At 49.9% G+C, this 16,804-nt stretch overlaps 1 protein-coding gene across 3 annotated transcripts; it reads right to left on the bottom strand.

The window, feature by feature from the left end:
* Positions 1 to 995: 995 nt before the first annotated feature.
* SPARC (secreted protein, acidic, cysteine-rich (osteonectin)) lies at positions 996 to 14,783 on the bottom strand. Of its 3 annotated transcripts, none has more exons than XM_008577675.1 (9): positions 14,700 to 14,783; positions 13,771 to 13,833; positions 13,079 to 13,166; positions 11,385 to 11,506; positions 9,321 to 9,441; positions 7,473 to 7,606; positions 6,645 to 6,793; positions 2,696 to 2,844; positions 996 to 2,180 (listed from the first exon to the last, which is right to left on the bottom strand). In XM_008577675.1, exons 1-9 carry the CDS (start codon positions 14,754 to 14,756, stop codon positions 2,152 to 2,154), a joined length of 912 nt encoding a protein of 303 aa, XP_008575897.1. In that variant the 5' UTR covers positions 14,757 to 14,783; the 3' UTR covers positions 996 to 2,151. The 3 variants fall into 3 exon arrangements, with proteins under 3 accessions (XP_008575897.1, XP_008575899.1, XP_008575898.1); XM_008577677.1 differs by having other exon boundaries at positions 13,780 to 13,833; XM_008577676.1 differs by having other exon boundaries at positions 13,771 to 13,830; positions 14,700 to 14,759.
* Between the last annotated feature and the right edge of the window lie 2,021 nt (positions 14,784 to 16,804).

Below are 16,804 nucleotides of genomic sequence, written 5' to 3'. Positions count from 1 at the left end.
GATTTTTGTTTAGGAGCTTGTATTATTTTAGTAATCTTAAAATAATTTAAAATAAGATGGGGGAAAAACACCAGCCTCTAGGCTTGACACCTGAAGATCCAGCTGTGTGGCCCGCTACAATTGAGCATACTTCTTGGGCCTGTTTCTCCATCTCTAAAGGAAGCCTCAGAACAACAGCCCAAAGTATCACACCAGCATGACAAACGAACGTGCGCGAGCTTTGGAAAGTGCTCTGTGGACTTACAATGAACTAGCACAGCACTTCCCAATAGAACTTTCTGTGCTGATGAAAATGTTCTAGATCTGTCCTGCTCCATAGGGTAACCACTAGGCATTCATGGCTACCAAGCACTTGAAAGGTGGCTGCTGTGACTGATATACTGAATTTTAAACTTTAATTAATTTAAATTCAAATCTAAATAGCCACACGTGGGTAGTGGCTACCCCATGGGTCAGTGCAACACTATAATGCTGTGTCCTCCTGTTACACACGCCCATGGTCTCTCGTGCTCTCTCTTCATGGCCCCTGTGACATCTTGCCATTTATATTTCATTGTGTGATTATTTAATGTATCTCTTGCTTGACTATAAGCTCGAAAAGAACAAATGCTTTGTCTGTTTTGCCACATCTGCGTCCCCTAGCATGGGACCTGGTATAGATTAGATACATTAAAAATATTTGATGAAGAATGAATGAATGTACGATTGATGTAAGGAGGTAGGTGCTTAGCCTTGTGCCGATAATGGAGTGTGCAATAACGAAAAAGCGTCAGATCAGAGATCATTAAATTAAAGCAGCTAAATTAGTGCTTATATCAACCATACATCACTATGTATATAAAGACTGTGTGTGTGCAGGGGTGTGCACACAAGTGTAGGAATGTGTTTGCAAAGGTTTGCATCTGTGCGGCCGTGTGTAGACCAGGAAGCCCAGCTGTCTGAGTCAGGGCAGTAAGGTGACTAAGACTAAGACACATGCAAAATCACCCAGGAAGGCAGTTTCTAAGACATTACTTTTTATTTTGAAAGATTTGTCAAACTCTTCACATCACGGCGAGAGTTTGTACGATTAATAAGAAGCAGCTTTTTCATGAAATGCTTGGAGGTGAACAAGTTCTCAGCCTGTGAGATCCGACCATCCCATTGACTTTGAAGTTTCTCTTGATTAATAGAAGAAAAAAGAGGGGAAAGAAAAGCAGGAACATGCTAGAAACCATATGACAGCCATCTAAATGTGAAAACAAAACAACCGATTCACCAACCCCACTTTTTCTATTATACAGCTTCCTACGTCTCACTCTTGATTTTGGCTTCCCTGGCTGAAACAACCTCCCAGTCCCTGGAGCCCTGAGAAGAGGCCTGACTCTCCAAAAGACAGCTAGGAGGGAAGCAGCCCATGGGATGTGCTGATCCACCCCCATGCACTGATGGGCCACAGCACCCCAAAAGTTTAAACAAACAGCGAATATGAAAAGAAACTGCCCTGACAGGTGAGGGAGGAAATGGTGGGGAACTGGGCTTAGGTGAGAGTTTATGTATTTTCTTAACACGGCCCCAGAATCTTTCTCTCAGTTATAGCACCAGGCAAACAAGACGTGCTGTCTGCAGTTCCAGCAGGTGGGTTCTGCAGGGCTTTCTCCCACCACTGGTCCCCTAGTCCCCAAAATGTCCTTGCCAACATCATATGTCTGTTACTTCCCTTTGCCCAACTCCAGGCCACCAGGAGAAGACTCTCAGGCAGCTGATACCTTGAAATAAAATTAATACAAAGTCCAACTTGGTGAGTATTAGTTTCAAACAGAAAGATAGAGAGAAAATTTGAAGGTGCAGTGTGTGTTTAAGGCAGAGCCAAGCAGATGAGTTTCCACCTGTGTGCCAGTAAGACAACAGGCATGCTGCAAACGGCAAGAGAAAAATGGGTCCATTAATGCGTGAGCAAAAAAGGCCTTGATAGCGAAGTTACAACTAAGAATGTCATGACTTGGGTTACAATTTCCATTTTTAGCACCGTTAATGTATTCATTTAAATCTATGTTAGCACCTTGTCCCCAGGCAGAACAACAAACCATCCAAACATTTTAAACATTGGGGGAAAACAAGAAGGGGTGGGTCAAAGAGAGAGAATCCGGTACTGTGGCAGGAGGCACGGATTTAGATCACAAGATCCTTGTCGATATCCTCTGCAAAGCAAGAAGAGAGAGCAGCGTTAAACAGGGGGCCCTGTGGTGAGGAAGACACGCTTCCAGAGGAGTCCGTGGATTCCCACCCGCCCCGAGGAACAGGAGGCCAGGTGACCAGCCCAAGGCCACCCAGGAAGTTGGTGACTGAGGAACCTTGGCCTCCCTGTCTCTGGCTTGTCCCTATCTCTTGAATATGCTGCCAAGTTACTCTTCCTGTTTCCTCTCCAAGTGCCTGCCAGTTCCCAAAATAGTGCTTGGCACAGCAAGAGAGCTAACGCTTGAGGGAGGGAGAGAGAAGGAGGCAGTCAGATGGACAGAGAAGGAACAGGAAGGTGTCTGAGAGAGCAAGGCCAACCCAGACAGGGAGAGCAGACAGGAGCCAAATGTGCACAGAGAGGAGAGACAGGCAGAGAGAGGACAGGCACACAGACAGAGAGAGCAGGAGGTGGGGGGATGACAGCTGACAGCCCCCGGGAGCGACGCTCCTGCCTGCACCCCTTTGTCCAGACACTCACGCTCCTTGATGCCGAAGCAGCCGGCCCACTCGTCCAGGGCGATGTACTTGTCGTTGTCCAGGTCACAAGTCTCGAAAAAGCGGGTGGTGCAGTGCTCCATGGGGATGAGGGGAGCACGCAGTGGGGCCAGCTCAGTGTGGGACAGGTACCTGCAGGGAGAGGCAAGGGAGGGCCTGAGGCAAGGGAAAGCCCCCCACCCCCAGCATGGGGACACAGCGGGGGAGTTAGTCTGCCGTAGCCAGAGGGAAAGGATGCTCAGGCAGGACGGAAAGCCGGGATCCTGGGTCTTCCCCAGCTCTAGCACAGACCTGCTGTGAGACTGAGAAGATAGCAGTGCCCCTCGCTGAGCCTCAGTTTCTGCCTCCATCAAAGAAGGGGAGGGGCTAGCAGTAATTTCTTAGGACATTTCCAGGTCTGAAGTCTCAAGAGCTCAATAACAAGGGACTCTTGGTGCATTTAATTGTTTCCTAATTGACTGAGAATTGGGGGCACAGAAACTCAAAATCAAAACATTCAGCACTTCTGCTATTGGTAGAACAATATCTGGTATGAAACAACACCTATGGTTTCTCTGAACACACTTATACAGGTGTAAATGCCTAGAAAAGGATCTAAAGAGTGTCACAGCAAATGAGACAGCGCTGGCTTCCGGGGAGGGGTGTGGGAAGGGACTGGATTGGCCGTGGGGGTCAACAGGAACGCTGACCTCAGAGAGCTTTCGCTTTCAGTGCCTCACGTAAGGTCTGTGGGAGGCCCTTCTAATGTCTTTCCCGCTGTCCTCCATCCCTATTCTCCCTTCTGGCCTTGGACTCCAGAGCACATGTATGATTTTTTTGGTTATTCCCCAGAGGCCCCAGCTAGTTGTCCCCAAAACATTCCTCCCCCCAAGGGACTCCAGGGAACAATGTGACTCCAATTTTCTTTCTAACCTCCAGACCTCCCAGTCCCACCCAACTCATACAAGGAGTCACACAATGTTTGTACTGGAAGGAATACAACCCCTCTTCATTGTACCAGTGGGAAACTGAGGCCTGGGGAGGGGCAGGGGCGCAGGCAAGGCCACCTACAGCTCTGAGACAAGAGGAGGAGGCAGCGGATGCCCCAAGGCTGCAGCACTTTCCCAGATGCACAGTCCCTGCAGCCCCATCTGGAAACCTCACTCAAGGCCGCTTTGTTGCAGTGGGATCCAATTGCTCAGCCTGAGCGCCAGATGTTCCCCCCTGACTTTTCCCCTCCCCTCCACAGTGAGTGACTCAGTTGGAATCCAGCCATGGCAAGAGCCTGGGAGAGAAGCCGCTGGGAGCTTCCCAGAGCTCAGGAGACCCCAGCCACCCAGGACCTCTGGCAGGGTGGGCAGGCTCCAGGAACACAGGCTAGACAAAGAGCAAGGGGTGAGCATCCCAGACAGGAGCTTCCCTGGGCACAGCCTCACTCCCCCAGGCACATAAAGTGCCCAGCACTGCCTAACTCATTTGGACAAGGGCAAGAGCCCTCAAACCAGGGGCTTGCAAAAAGGATGGGATTGATTCTGGTTTTTTTAGGAACTTTGAGGGCCAGTTGGGGCTTAGACACTGCCAGGTGGCTGATCTGCTCCAGCATGTTCTGCTGAAGGAGGATGAGTGGGCTGCCCCCACCCTGGCCCCTGCCACCTCCTGGAGTCTGGTACTCCTTCCTGACTCACTCTCCTTCACTAATGGGTGATCAAGCCCCAGTACTTGCAGGATTAAGGGGAGGTAATTTCAGTTCCTGCTGACTTCTGCCTCTGGCATGAAAAAGTGTCTTATTGCTCCTCCCCACCCCCCAGGTCTGCATCCTTTCTGCAGATGCCTACGCCTTCTGCTCAAACCCCCAGGCAAACTGTGGGCTCCGGGGCTGGGAGCAGCAGAGGCTTCTGAGAAGCCATGCCCAGTGCACCTGCCAGCCTGGACCCAAGACTGTGTCCACTTCAGGGCCACTCCAGAGCACACCCCTGTGGTCCTGAGGGTCTGGGGTCTTACCCGTCAATGGGGTGCTGATCCAGCTGGCCGAACTGCCAGTGCACAGGGAAGATGTACATGTTGTAGTTCTTCTCGAAGTCCCGGGCCAGCAGCTCCACGGGGTGGTCTCCGGCTTCCAGGCGTTTCTCATTCTCATGGATCTTCTTCACCTGTGGGAGCAGAGACAATGGGGTCCAGGGGAGCAAGGGGTCCAAGGGAGACTGTCCAGGCCAGCTGGGGCCCCTCCCACCTCTGACAGGAAGCCAGAGCAGGCAGAGACCAACCAAGACCAAAGCTCACAATGAGGGGAAGGAAGTGGCATAGATGTGTGCCAGCTTCTTATTTACAAAAGTGGGGGCCTAGGATGCTCTCAAGGATTCTTCATAGAGCTACCCACATCACAATTACCTGGGGAGTAGGTTAAAATGCAACTTCCTGGGCCTTGCTTCATAGAGACACCTTTCAGTAGGCCTGGGGAGAGCAGAGGTATCGGCACCTTGGGGTGCTTGATATGCCCATTAAAGGTGAAAATTCACAGACTCAGAAGGAAAAAGAATAGGATTGTTTGTGTCTCTTTTTTTAACACTTGGCTAAACAGAGTGAGCAGGTCTCCTGCTGTCCTCCATCCCTATTCTCCCTTCTGGCCTTGGACTCCAGAGCACATGTATGATTTTTTTGGTTATTCCCCAGAGGCCCCAGCTAGTTGTCCCCAAAACATTCCTCCCCCCAACTGTCCTCCATCCCTATTCTCCCTTCTGGCCTTAAGACTCCAGAGCACATGTGTGATTTTTTTGGTTATTCCCCAGAGGCCCCAGCTAGTTGTCCCCAAAACATTCCTCCCCCCAAGGGACTCCAGGGAACAATGTGACTCCAATTTTCTTTCTAACCTCCAGACCTCCCAGTCCCACCCAACTCATACAAGGAGTCACACAATGTTTGTACTGGAAGGAATACAACCCCTCTTCATTGTACCAGTGGGAAACTGAGGCCTGGGGAGGGGCAGGGGCGCAGGCAAGGCCACCTACAGCTCTGAGACAAGAGGAGGAGGCAGCGGATGCCCCAAGGCTGCAGCACTTTCCCAGATGCACAGTCCCTGCAGCCCCATCTGGAAACCTCACTCAAGGCCGCTTTGTTGCAGTGGGATCCAATTGCTCAGCCTGAGCGCCAGATGTTCCCCCCTGACTTTTCCCCTCCCCTCCACAGTGAGTGACTCAGTTGGAATCCAGCCATGGCAAGAGCCTGGGAGAGAAGCCGCTGGGAGCTTCCCAGAGCTCAGGAGACCCCAGCCACCCAGGACCTCTGGCAGGGTGGGCAGGCTCCAGGAACACAGGCTAGACAAAGAGCGAGGGGTGAGCATCCCAGACAGGAGCTTCCCTGGGCACAGCCTCACTCCCCCAGGCACATAAAGTGCCCAGCACTGCCTAACTCATTTGGACAAGGGCAAGAGCCCTCAAACCAGGGGCTTGCAAAAAGGATGGGATTGATTCTGGTTTTTTTAGGAACTTTGAGGGCCAGTTGGGGCTGGACCTCAGGATGGGGCTTAGACACTGCCAGGTGGCTGATCTGCTCCAGCATGTTCTGCTGAAGGAGGATGAGTGGGCTGCCCCCACCCTGGCCCCTGCCACCTCCTGGAGTCTGGTACTCCTTCCTGACTCACTCTCCTTCACTAATGGGTGATCAAGCCCCAGTACTTGCAGGATTAAGGGGAGGTAATTTCAGTTCCTGCTGACTTCTGCCTCTGGCATGAAAAAGTGTCTTATTGCTCCTCCCCACCCCCCAGGTCTGCATCCTTTCTGCAGATGCCTACGCCTTCTGCTCAAACCCCCAGGCAAACTGTGGGCTCCGGGGCTGGGAGCAGCAGAGGCTTCTGAGAAGCCATGCCCAGTGCACCTGCCAGCCTGGACCCAAGACTGTGTCCACTTCAGGGCCACTCCAGAGCACACCCCTGTGGTCCTGAGGGTCTGGGGTCTTACCCGTCAATGGGGTGCTGATCCAGCTGGCCGAACTGCCAGTGCACAGGGAAGATGTACATGTTGTAGTTCTTCTCGAAGTCCCGGGCCAGCAGCTCCACGGGGTGGTCTCCGGCTTCCAGGCGTTTCTCATTCTCATGGATCTTCTTCACCTGTGGGAGCAGAGACAATGGGGTCCAGGGGAGCAAGGGGTCCAAGGGAGACTGTCCAGGCCAGCTGGGGCCCCTCCCACCTCTGACAGGAAGCCAGAGCAGGCAGAGACCAACCAAGACCAAAGCTCACAATGAGGGGAAGGAAGTGGCATAGATGTGTGCCAGCTTCTTATTTACAAAAGTGGGGGCCTAGGATGCTCTCAAGGATTCTTCATAGAGCTACCCACATCACAATTACCTGGGGAGTAGGTTAAAATGCAACTTCCTGGGCCTTGCTTCATAGAGACACCTTTCAGTAGGCCTGGGGAGAGCAGAGGTATCGGCACCTTGGGGTGCTTGATATGCCCATTAAAGGTGAAAATTCACAGACTCAGAAGGAAAAAGAATAGGATTGTTTGTGTCTCTTTTTTTAACACTTGGCTAAACAGAGTGAGCAGGTCTCCTTACTACAGGACTTATTAGAGCCTTTAAGATGTTAATGTGTGCTATGAGCCTCCAAAGGCAGAGAGAAGAGGAGTATGTGTCCTGGTGCCCAGGCCCAGGGTAAATGCACTCTCCAGGGTTTGGTGTTGGCTTGCAGTGGGGGGCCTAGATCTAGGACTGGGACTGGAGCCCAGCCAGCAGGGGGCCAGCAGGGCCAGGCAGACACCCTGGGACAGGCTGGAAAGAGACGACTTACTCGCAGCTTCTGCTTCTCGGTCAGAAGGTTGTTGTCTTCGTCCCTTTCATACAGGGTGACCAGGACATTCTTGAGCCAGTCCCGCATGCGCAGGGGGAATTCGGTCAGCTCAGAGTCCAGGCAGGGGGGGATGTCTAGGTTCCAAAACATGAGGGTGTCAGCACAGACCCTAACTCTCCCTGCCCGAGGGCCAGTGTGCTGCCTGGGCCACTCTCCCCACCCCATGAGCAACTCCCACAGACACTTCAACCGGTGACCTTGGCACAGTGGCTCCACAGGATGATGAGCAAAGGAGGTTGTGTGTGGGAAAGATGCTCTAAAAATGGAAAAGTGCAAAGGCACGTCTGCTGCCTCCTGGGCCTTGATCTGATCTGCAGAGGGAGATGGTCCACCCCAGTGGGCCCTGGGTGTGATCCTAGCAGAGGCTGGGCCCACACTGGTGAGGTCCACCACTGGCAGGTGTCCGAAGCTGGGAGTCTAGGGAATAACATCTGTCCTTAGGCCCGGCTTGGTGGGTGTGGGGCTAGAGGAATCAGGAATGCATAACCACCAGAACTTTCTTACAGAAAATGATTCCATCCTGGTCTTTGGATCCTAGAACCCCAGAATGTCAGACCCGAAGACTTTGTCCAAGGGCACCCCTCTTATTGGACTTATTCGAGGACAGTGTGGAGAGAGGGGCTTGCTCCAGGCCACATTCTCAAAGCCTCCTCCAGTGTCCAGGGCAGTGTGGTTGCCTGGGGGCTCAGGGGTTGTTCTCCCCTCACCTGTGGACCTATGGAAAGCCCCCTCGGTGGGTTAGGGCCACTATCTCCACCAGCATCAGCTGCGGAGTGGAAGAGACTTCTGCGGTGCAAACACTAGCAGCTGGAGAGAGTGGGCAGTACGCCTCAGAGGACAGCAAAAGCCACTTGGTAAAGGCTCCTTGGGGCGCTCCTTAGTCTCACTGCCCAAGAATTTCCTACCAACATTTCCTCCCTCTACCCTCCTTCTGTAGCCAGTACCTTCTCATGTCACACCCTGGGCTCTATAATTGGGAGAGTGAGGCTGACCACAAGGAGGATTGTGTTTGCTACACCCTGCCACCCCAGCTTTCTCTGTGCCCTGCACACTGAGGCAGGTGAGTGGCTCTCTTCAGTGCCAGCTGGTATCAGAATGTACTAGACACACAATATGGATCTTGTCTTGGAGGGGGGAGCAGGTGTGGTCTTAGGTGTTTCAAGTGATAAGGAGGATGCTGAATGAGGCATCTGGGCCAGCTGAGTCTGCAGCTGGAATCACTAACAGAAGGCCAGATAACACTCTGGCGTACCATCCCTCAAACACCTGACTCCTAGGCTTCCAGAAGAGCGTGGTTACCATATGTCTTAAGAGAGGAGACAGGAAGGCAAAGGACCAAGGATATGACCATACTGAGTAACAGGGCCTAAAAGAGACGGACAGGCATGCCCCGATTTTAAAGCATTCAAATTTAAATATTTAAAAAACACTTTTTAGGCCCAGGTTGAATATCATTTTTTCTTTATAGTGTTGAAGCAGAAAAGATTTAGGTTTTTCTCATAGAAGAACTTCTTCATCATGAGAGAAATGAAATACAGTTGTCTTGGATGCTAGTGAGAAGCTCCAGAAACCCTCCCTGATCGTGTGCTTTCACAATTGCTCAGTCTTTCTCTGCGAGATGTCCTGAACTCACAGTTAAGAGGAATCTACTGACAAACAATCACCTCATTCTATAGGTGGGAACCCTGAGACTCAGAAAGGCGAAGAGATTTGCCCAAGGTCACACAGTATGGGGCAGCAGAGCAAGCCTTGGTACCAGGGCAGAGCTCCTGCCCTGAGATGACTCACATTTGCAAGGCCCGATGTAGTCCAGGTGGAGTTTGTGGCCCTTCTTGGTGCCCTCCAGGGTGCATTTTGTGGCAAAGAAGTGGCAGGAAGAGTCAAAGGTCTTGTTGTCATTGCTGCACACCTGTTGGCAAAGCACAGAGCACGCCCTCCTTTACTCCCAAAGCCCTTCTCTGGTACCACCATCCTTGTGCATTTCAGAGATGGGGACACTCAGATCCAACAGGAAATGTGATTGGCCCAAGGTCATACAGTAAGTTAGTGGTGGAGGTGGGACAAAAACCCTCTCTTTGGGTTCCCAGACCAATGTTCAGCCGATGCCGAGAGCCACCGATGGTCTCTGAACAGAGGCGCAACTGAGTCAGGGCTGAGCTATGTTTGGGAACACGAGCCTGGAAGGTACTTGAAGGATGAGTTAACATGGGGATGGGGAAAAGACAGAGTGTACAAAGAAGGGTTAAGATAGCAGGCCCGGGACTTCTATCCTTAGAAAGACCTGCTTGCTAGGTTGTTCCTTGGCCTGTGTCTGAGAACTTGGCTGGCAAACAGTTCCCTGCACTGTTGTAAATCTTTCCCTAACTAATAAGGATGGCTCCCGGTGCTTGCACAAACAATATGGTTTATGCTAAACATCTGCTTTCCTTCTGGGAGTCTGGAAGAAGAAGGTGCCTATGTGACCAGCCCCCAGTTAAAACTTTGGTGCTGAGTCTCTAATGGGCTTCCCTGGGTAGAAACATCACTCATGTGTGGTTGTATTTTTGTAGCTGGGGTAAGAGTGTGCTCTGTGTGACCCCACACTGGATGGAATAAGTAAGTCTGTGCATGGATTCCTCCAGGATCTGCCAGTGTCTTTTTTCCTTATGATCCAGCTGTATATCCTTAATATGTCACTGCAATAAACCTTAGCTGCGAGTACAGCTGTATGCTCAGCCATTTGAGTCCTCTAGTGAGTCTCTGGACACAAGGGTGGCCAAGCAGAGACGCCAAGGACTGAATGAGGGCAGTGACAGTAAGTAGCTGTGTTAGGAGGAGGGAGCTTTGTGTTGAACGTCTTGCATATACTCACTTAGTGTTTGTTGCTCATACATCACTGACATGGGGAACTGATGGGCATTGGTGACCAGGGGGTTCTGGGGGGGGGCGTGAAGAGGAGGGAAGAGTTAACAATGATGTTAAAATTTGGAGCCCAGGGCTATGAAGACTGAAAACGGAGAAGCCATATGGGAGGTTGTGGGAATAGCGCTGGTACTAGATTTGCTGCTCTGAGCTAGGCTGGCACTAGCCCAATGAGTGGGTACTCAAAAAGTATTTACATGGATGGATGGATGGATGGATGGATGGATGAATAAATGGACAGATGGGCCCTATTGGAAATAGAATAAACAGGTCTGAGAGATTAAAAAAAAGAGTAGCACTTATTGAGTACTTACTATGTACCAAGCGTTATCTGAAAAATCCTCAGGATGAATAAATGGACAGATGGGCCCTATTGGAAATAGAATAAACAGGTCTGAGAGATTAAAAAAAAAGAGTAGCACTTATTGAGTACTTACTATGTACCAAGCGTTATCTGAAAAATCCTCACAATTTGTATCCCCTCTTTAGAAATGAGAAAACTGAGAATTGGATGGTTCAGCACCTTAGCTAAGATCTCATAGCCAACAAGTTGATCGAGATGGGTTTGAAGTTACCTTCAGTCCGGCTCCAGAACCCACGTTTTTGAACCTGATGCTTTGCTAAGCTGCTCTCAAGTGGAGGAAGCCCCTATCTCAGTCCTTGGTGGGACCGATATTTTCTCTTCTGAGGATATACTGCATTGGGCAGAGAGCTTGGAATTCTATGAGTTCCAAGCGTCTGAGTGTGGCATAGAGCTTGGAATACAATGGTGCTGAACAAATTCTTGCTGGTTGCTGGAGAGATCCAGAGATAGGCCAAGCCTCACTTCTGACTCATCTCCACTTTTCTGCCGCCCCATAGAATCACCAAGCCAACAGTTTTCTAGGCAGATCCTCTGTGTTCTGAAGGGCACAATCCCCCAGACCCCTGTACCCATCCCACAGACTTTACCTTCTCAAACTCGCCAATGGGGGCAGGACAGCTGGTGGGGTCCTGGCACACACACATGGGGGTGTTGTTCTCATCCAGCTCGCACACCTTGCCATGTTTGCAGTGGTGGTTCTGACAGGGGTCTGATAGGGCGCAAGGGCATGGAGTTAGCATACCCGGGCTAGCATGTCCTCCCCAAGCCAATCCAGGTCAGTCCTTGGCTGTGGCCCCCACTCTGGGCTCTGGGCAGCCCTGAGTCCTGCCCGCTCTTCCGCTGAGCCTAGCAATCGGCATTTAAGGGAGCAGTTGGCTCAGTCTGGGGATCAGAGGTTCAGTCCGAGGTCAGGGTCAGGCACTTAGCGGGGTGGCTGGAAGCCCAGTCTGGGACCCAGAAACACTGGATCTATATGACTCCCCTGAGGATTGAAGTAACCGTTATGTCCCCAGCTCTCAGTTAAACAATCACAGTCAGGCATTTCTGGATTCTAGAATAGACCTTACAGAATGGCTCGGAAATCGTCAGCTGTTGTCCCAGAGCCAGGGAGCTATGAGGCCCAACAAAACAGACTTAAATGACTGTAAAGGAAAAGGGAGAAGAGCCTGAGGCCCCCAGTGGACAATAGAGACCAGCTGTGTGTGGTAAACTCCGGATGAGGTGGGTGTGGGGGCGGGAAGGAACAGGACTCAGCAGCTGCCATTCCACTCCAACAAAAACCCTGTACCCAGCTTGGTCTGCACACCAGTTGATTATCCCCTCAGGATGAGAGCCTGATCTAGCCTTTCCCTCCTAATGCTTAACTTTGGGTATTTTGATTATCCCTATTGGATGCCTCCTCTGCCTGGCATTGCGCCAAGCACTCCCATGCATAATTCTCCTGACGCCCTGGGGCGAGGGTCCATCATCTTCATCAGCTCCCCCCCTCCCCCATTAGAGGCGAGGAAGCTGAGCTCCAGGAGCTAAGCAAGCTTTCGTGGAGAAGCCTAGATTCAAACCTTGGATATTTTGCTTCCCAAGTCCATGCTCTTAACCCCTTGAGTACAAATGCCTCAGCACAAGGACTCCAGCCAGAGGCCCTAGGTCATTTCTCTCCCGGCACTAACTCCATGGCTAGCTTTATATGAGTTATGTGAGGTTTCATTCTCTTGGGGCTTCATTTTCTTGGGCTGTGTGAAAATCAAATAAGCTAATGAGTGTGCAGTTGGCACTAACTCCATGGCTAGCTTTATATGAGTTATGTGAGGTTTCCTTCTCTTGGGGCTTCATTTTCTTGGGCTGTGTGAAAATCAAATAAGCTAATGAGTGTGCAGTTCTAATCACTAATCTCATATCTGCTCCTGTGCCGGGCTTGGGCTGAGACAGAGGCCTTGAGGGATCTCAGTGACCAGTTGTGACCAGTGATCTCAGTAGGAATGTGAAACCCAACTTGGAATCAGGGCAAAGAGCTGTGAGGGGAGAAGGCCACCTCCAGCTGGGGGACTTCCCTTCCTGCTATGTACAGCATGGATGGCCCAGCTATAAATAGAGCTTTCCCAGATTCCGAGGGAATGAGTGCCAGAGAATATTCCCAGCCTTTATGTCAAAGCCGTTTCTTTTCCACAGCCCACTGAGGACCCCTCCCTGCATTTCCTTGGGAAGGAACCTCACGTAGGCTGTCCCCATGCCCCAGGCAGCCAAGGGCAGACTGGCTGTGCCACATCACAGGGAAGGGACCTACTTTCAGCCACCACCTCCTCTTCAGCTTCCTCAGCTCCTTCATCAAATTCTCCTACTTCCACCTGGACGGGGTTGGCTCCCACAGGTTCCTGAGATGGAGGGAGAAGGAGTCAAATACCCCCCCACACACACATCCCAGACATGGAAGAAAGGGGTAAAGATTGGAAGGGGCTTGCCTAAAGCTTCAGGTGCCCACAAGGGGATAGCGAGAGACAAGCTGGAAAGGTGGGCTGGGACCAGGTCACACAGAGGACAGATGCCAGGGTTGAGCATTTAGATGTTAATCTTATAAACCCACTGTGTGTTGTAGTGCCCTGGAATTCTGTTGAGATGCCGGACAGGCCACCAGAAGTGTTAGGGCAACAGAGGGTGCCAAGCCCTCCACCCCTGCCAGCCACACCTGAGCAGCTCCCCTTCCATCTGTTTTATGTATGGGGGGACTGTGGGTGGTCATGGAAGAAAATTTTAAAAATTTTGAAAGGCTGGCTCCCAACTGTGTGGTTCCAGTGAATGTTTGGGAAGCATTCAGAAGTATGCCAGGATTTGGGGGATACTCAGGATTTAAATCTATGCTGTGTGTGCACACAGGAAGGGGACAAATGCTCCATTCCAGTGTGGGGACCCCCAGCAGCTGTCTGGATTCCCCAGGAACAGATGAGGGCCAAGAGGGGTCTGGGGTCACCACCCATGTACCTCGGTCACCTCTGCCACGGTTTCCTCCACCACCTCTGTCTCATCAGGCAGGGCTTCCTGCTGCTGGAAAGAAAAAGAGGGTTCAGAGAGGTCAGAGCCAAGGCCAGCCTCACGACTGCAATGCCTCTGGCCTGAAACAGGCTAGGGGAGCCTGAAGAGCAACTCATTGGAGATTCCCAAGATTGTGCCTCATGGACTGCCATGGATAGGGCAAAGGGGAAGCCGAACAGGTGGGCCCCCAGAATTCCAGACAGCTCCCCTTTTATGCATTTTATATCTGAGGTGTCTATCTAGATCTTCCAAGATTTAGCTTGGAAAATTATCTGGAACAACTGATCCAAACTAAACCCCCTTCATCTTACAGATGAAAATACTGACACCCAGAGGGGATGGACACCATGAATTTTAACAGATGTCATTTTCTTCCCCAAAGCGATATTATTATTATTATCATCATTATCATTATTAGGCAATTCCTCATTGCCATTTCAACTTGGGTTAGAAAGAGGCAAAATAACCTATAACTTTAAGGCTCCTGGCTGGCTGGGGCTGCCTCTAAAATCTTTTGCCCAGATCTATCATCCTGGTCAAGCTCACCAGGGTCTACCACCACGCCCACCTCCTAGTGAAGAGAGAATGAGGGAATCACAGGTTGAAAGAAACTGCTCTTTTCAGCCAGATGGGCTCTCATTAAAGTTCATCTTCATGTTTCATAGAACTCTTTCTTCTCTGGAAACTCCAATGGTCCTCATCCCAGTTTTTCTCCTGAGCTTATTCATTTAAGAAAAAATCTTTTTAAGAAATAACGCAACTAATTTGAGATGGAGAAGATTCTGTCCCCTCTGAACATCCAGGGCTGGCAGGTTTAGGACCCCCAGAGCTGGTGGCTTGGAGAAAAGACCAAGAAGATATAATCTTTAGGTACTTACAGGGGCTGCCAAGGCCCTCCCAGCTAGGCAGAGGAGAAAGAAGATCCAGGCCCTCATGGTGCTGGGAACCCTGCAGGAAGGAGAGATTGAGATTTCAGTGTGTGTGTGTGTTGGGGGGGGTGGGGGTCCTGATGGAGATTTCCTTTGAGTTTCTTCTGAATTTCTGTGAAATGCAAGATAATTGTGGTGGGGGGGGTCCTGATGGAGATTTCCTTTGAGTTTCTTCTGAATTTCTGTGAAATGCAAGATAATTTTAGTTGACTAGACAAAGTTTTAAGTGACATTGAAAGAAATGAGAAGTCAGTTCCATTCGATATTCTTTCAATCCTGATTATATGAGGAGAAAGTCTCCGTTTGGTGCTGAGATGTCTTAATACCTCTCTAACACATCTATCTCCCCTTTTAACAACAAGAGAGCAGCCTTCTGGCTCAGAACCTCCACAGGAAACTACATCCAGCTGGAATTAATAAAGTTGTTTTGTTCTCTTTGGGTTTGTTTTTTTAGTTTCCTTCTATTTACAACAAAGGTACACAGTTTTCCATTTATGGTAATGATTAAGTCTTTTTTCTTGATACGTTTATTTAAGTTTCTCAAAAGTGATTCAATGAAGATAATGGGCTAATTAGTCAAGTTTGGGCAATGTTGAACTAAATCATCTTCAAAGGCCTTTCAATCCCTGATGTTCTAGCATTGTTTTTTTCCTACACCCCAACCTCTCCTCCTCTCCCTCCCTCTCTTCCTCTGCAATGGGGGAAGTTAATAGGCAGCAATCTCTTGCCAATTTGAGACAATGAGATCCACATTCTAAAACAAAGAATGATAGCCTTGGAGAGCTACACATGGAAACTTGAGGGTGGCTACATTTTTCTCCATACTACCCAGAAGGGACAGCACTTTTCTGGGTCCTCTGGGAAAGCTATCCATATGCTTCCATATGCTTCAGAGGGGATGTTAGCTGAGACCTAGAAAATTCCCCTGTTCTAGTCACTGCTGAGACCTTGCTCTTTAGATGCCAAGCTCTAGACTGTAATACTCTCATAACTGTAAGGGATTTTAGAGAAGAATCTCCTTTGATGAGTCAAACCCTGTCCTAGTCACTGCTGAGACCTTGCTCTTTAGATGCCAAGCTGTAGACTGTAATACTCTCATAACTGTAAGGGATTTTAGAGAAGAATCTCCTTTGATGAGTCAATACCAAAATGCCATCCCTAACAGAGGATCTGTGGTGGGGACATTTTATTTCTTGTGCTAACTACATAGATTTCCATTTCCAAATGGCTTTGGAAAGTTCTTCCTTATCTAAATCTGCCTCCCTCAAACTTCTACTGGTTCATCTATTCTGTCCCTCTTTCTGTAGCCATATAGAACAAGCCTTCTCCTTCTGCCCACAAATAGCCTTTTTATCTAAATCTGCCTCCCTCAAACTTCTACTGGTCATCTACTCTGTCCCTCTTTCTGTAGCCATATAGAACAAGCCTTCTCCTTCTGCCCACAAATAGCCTTTCAGTCAAGGGCAACAGTGGCCCTGTTTTTCCTCTTTTGTCTCCTAAAACTTCCACATTAGGGTCATCATCCCTAGTTCCTTCAAAGACTTCTCAACTGACAAGCACGGTGATGGGACATACCCTGACATTTTATGGAGTGTGCATGAAATAAAACTAACAGGAATTTGAAGGAGTTGTCCTGGGAGCTTGGCATTGCTTCACAATGGCCCCAACTCTCAGAGGAGTCTGGTCTTCTCTTTCCAGGTAGTTTTTGGAATATTCCTCCCTCTCACACAGTTATTCACTTGTTCCCCCAGGCTTAAGTGGAAAAATCTCCCTCCTCACTTCCCTATTTGGAAGACACAAGCAAAACAACTCCTGCATGTAGCTCTGGACAAATGCAACAGGGAAGAAAATATCAATGACGGACTTGTCTGAGATTGTTTGAAGTTGAAGGGTCCAAGTGAGACTGGCAGCTAGAACCAAAAAACAGTCACCCTGTTTGGACTCTAATGACAGAGAAGTCAGAGAAATGGCCCAGCAAGGACTGGACATGTGATAAACTTCAGTTTAGAGAGCCAGGGAGACCAATGCTTCCAAGTCTATGTGTGCCATCTGAG

Source organism: Galeopterus variegatus, unplaced genomic scaffold (assembly GCF_000696425.1).
Source record: "Galeopterus variegatus unplaced genomic scaffold, G_variegatus-3.0.2 Scaffold1562, whole genome shotgun sequence".
Classification (NCBI taxonomy): Eukaryota; Metazoa; Chordata; class Mammalia; order Dermoptera; family Cynocephalidae; genus Galeopterus; species Galeopterus variegatus.
Note: the sequence above shows the minus strand (reverse complement) of the source record. Positions and strands in the feature narration are given on the sequence as shown.

Bases quoted from the DNA above. Each gene is read 5' to 3' on its own strand.
- SPARC (XM_008577675.1), bottom strand. From the start codon at position 14,756: ATGAGGGCCTGGATCTTCTTTCTCCTCTGCCTAGCTGGGAGGGCCTTG. The intron at 13,167-13,770 runs GTACATGGGTGG...CCTCCATCTCAG, and splicing joins CCGTGGCAGAGGTGACCGAG to GAACCTGTGGGAGCCAACCC. The intron at 7,607-9,320 runs GTGAGTCATCTC...TTTGGAACCTAG, and splicing joins CTACATCGGGCCTTGCAAAT to ACATCCCCCCCTGCCTGGAC.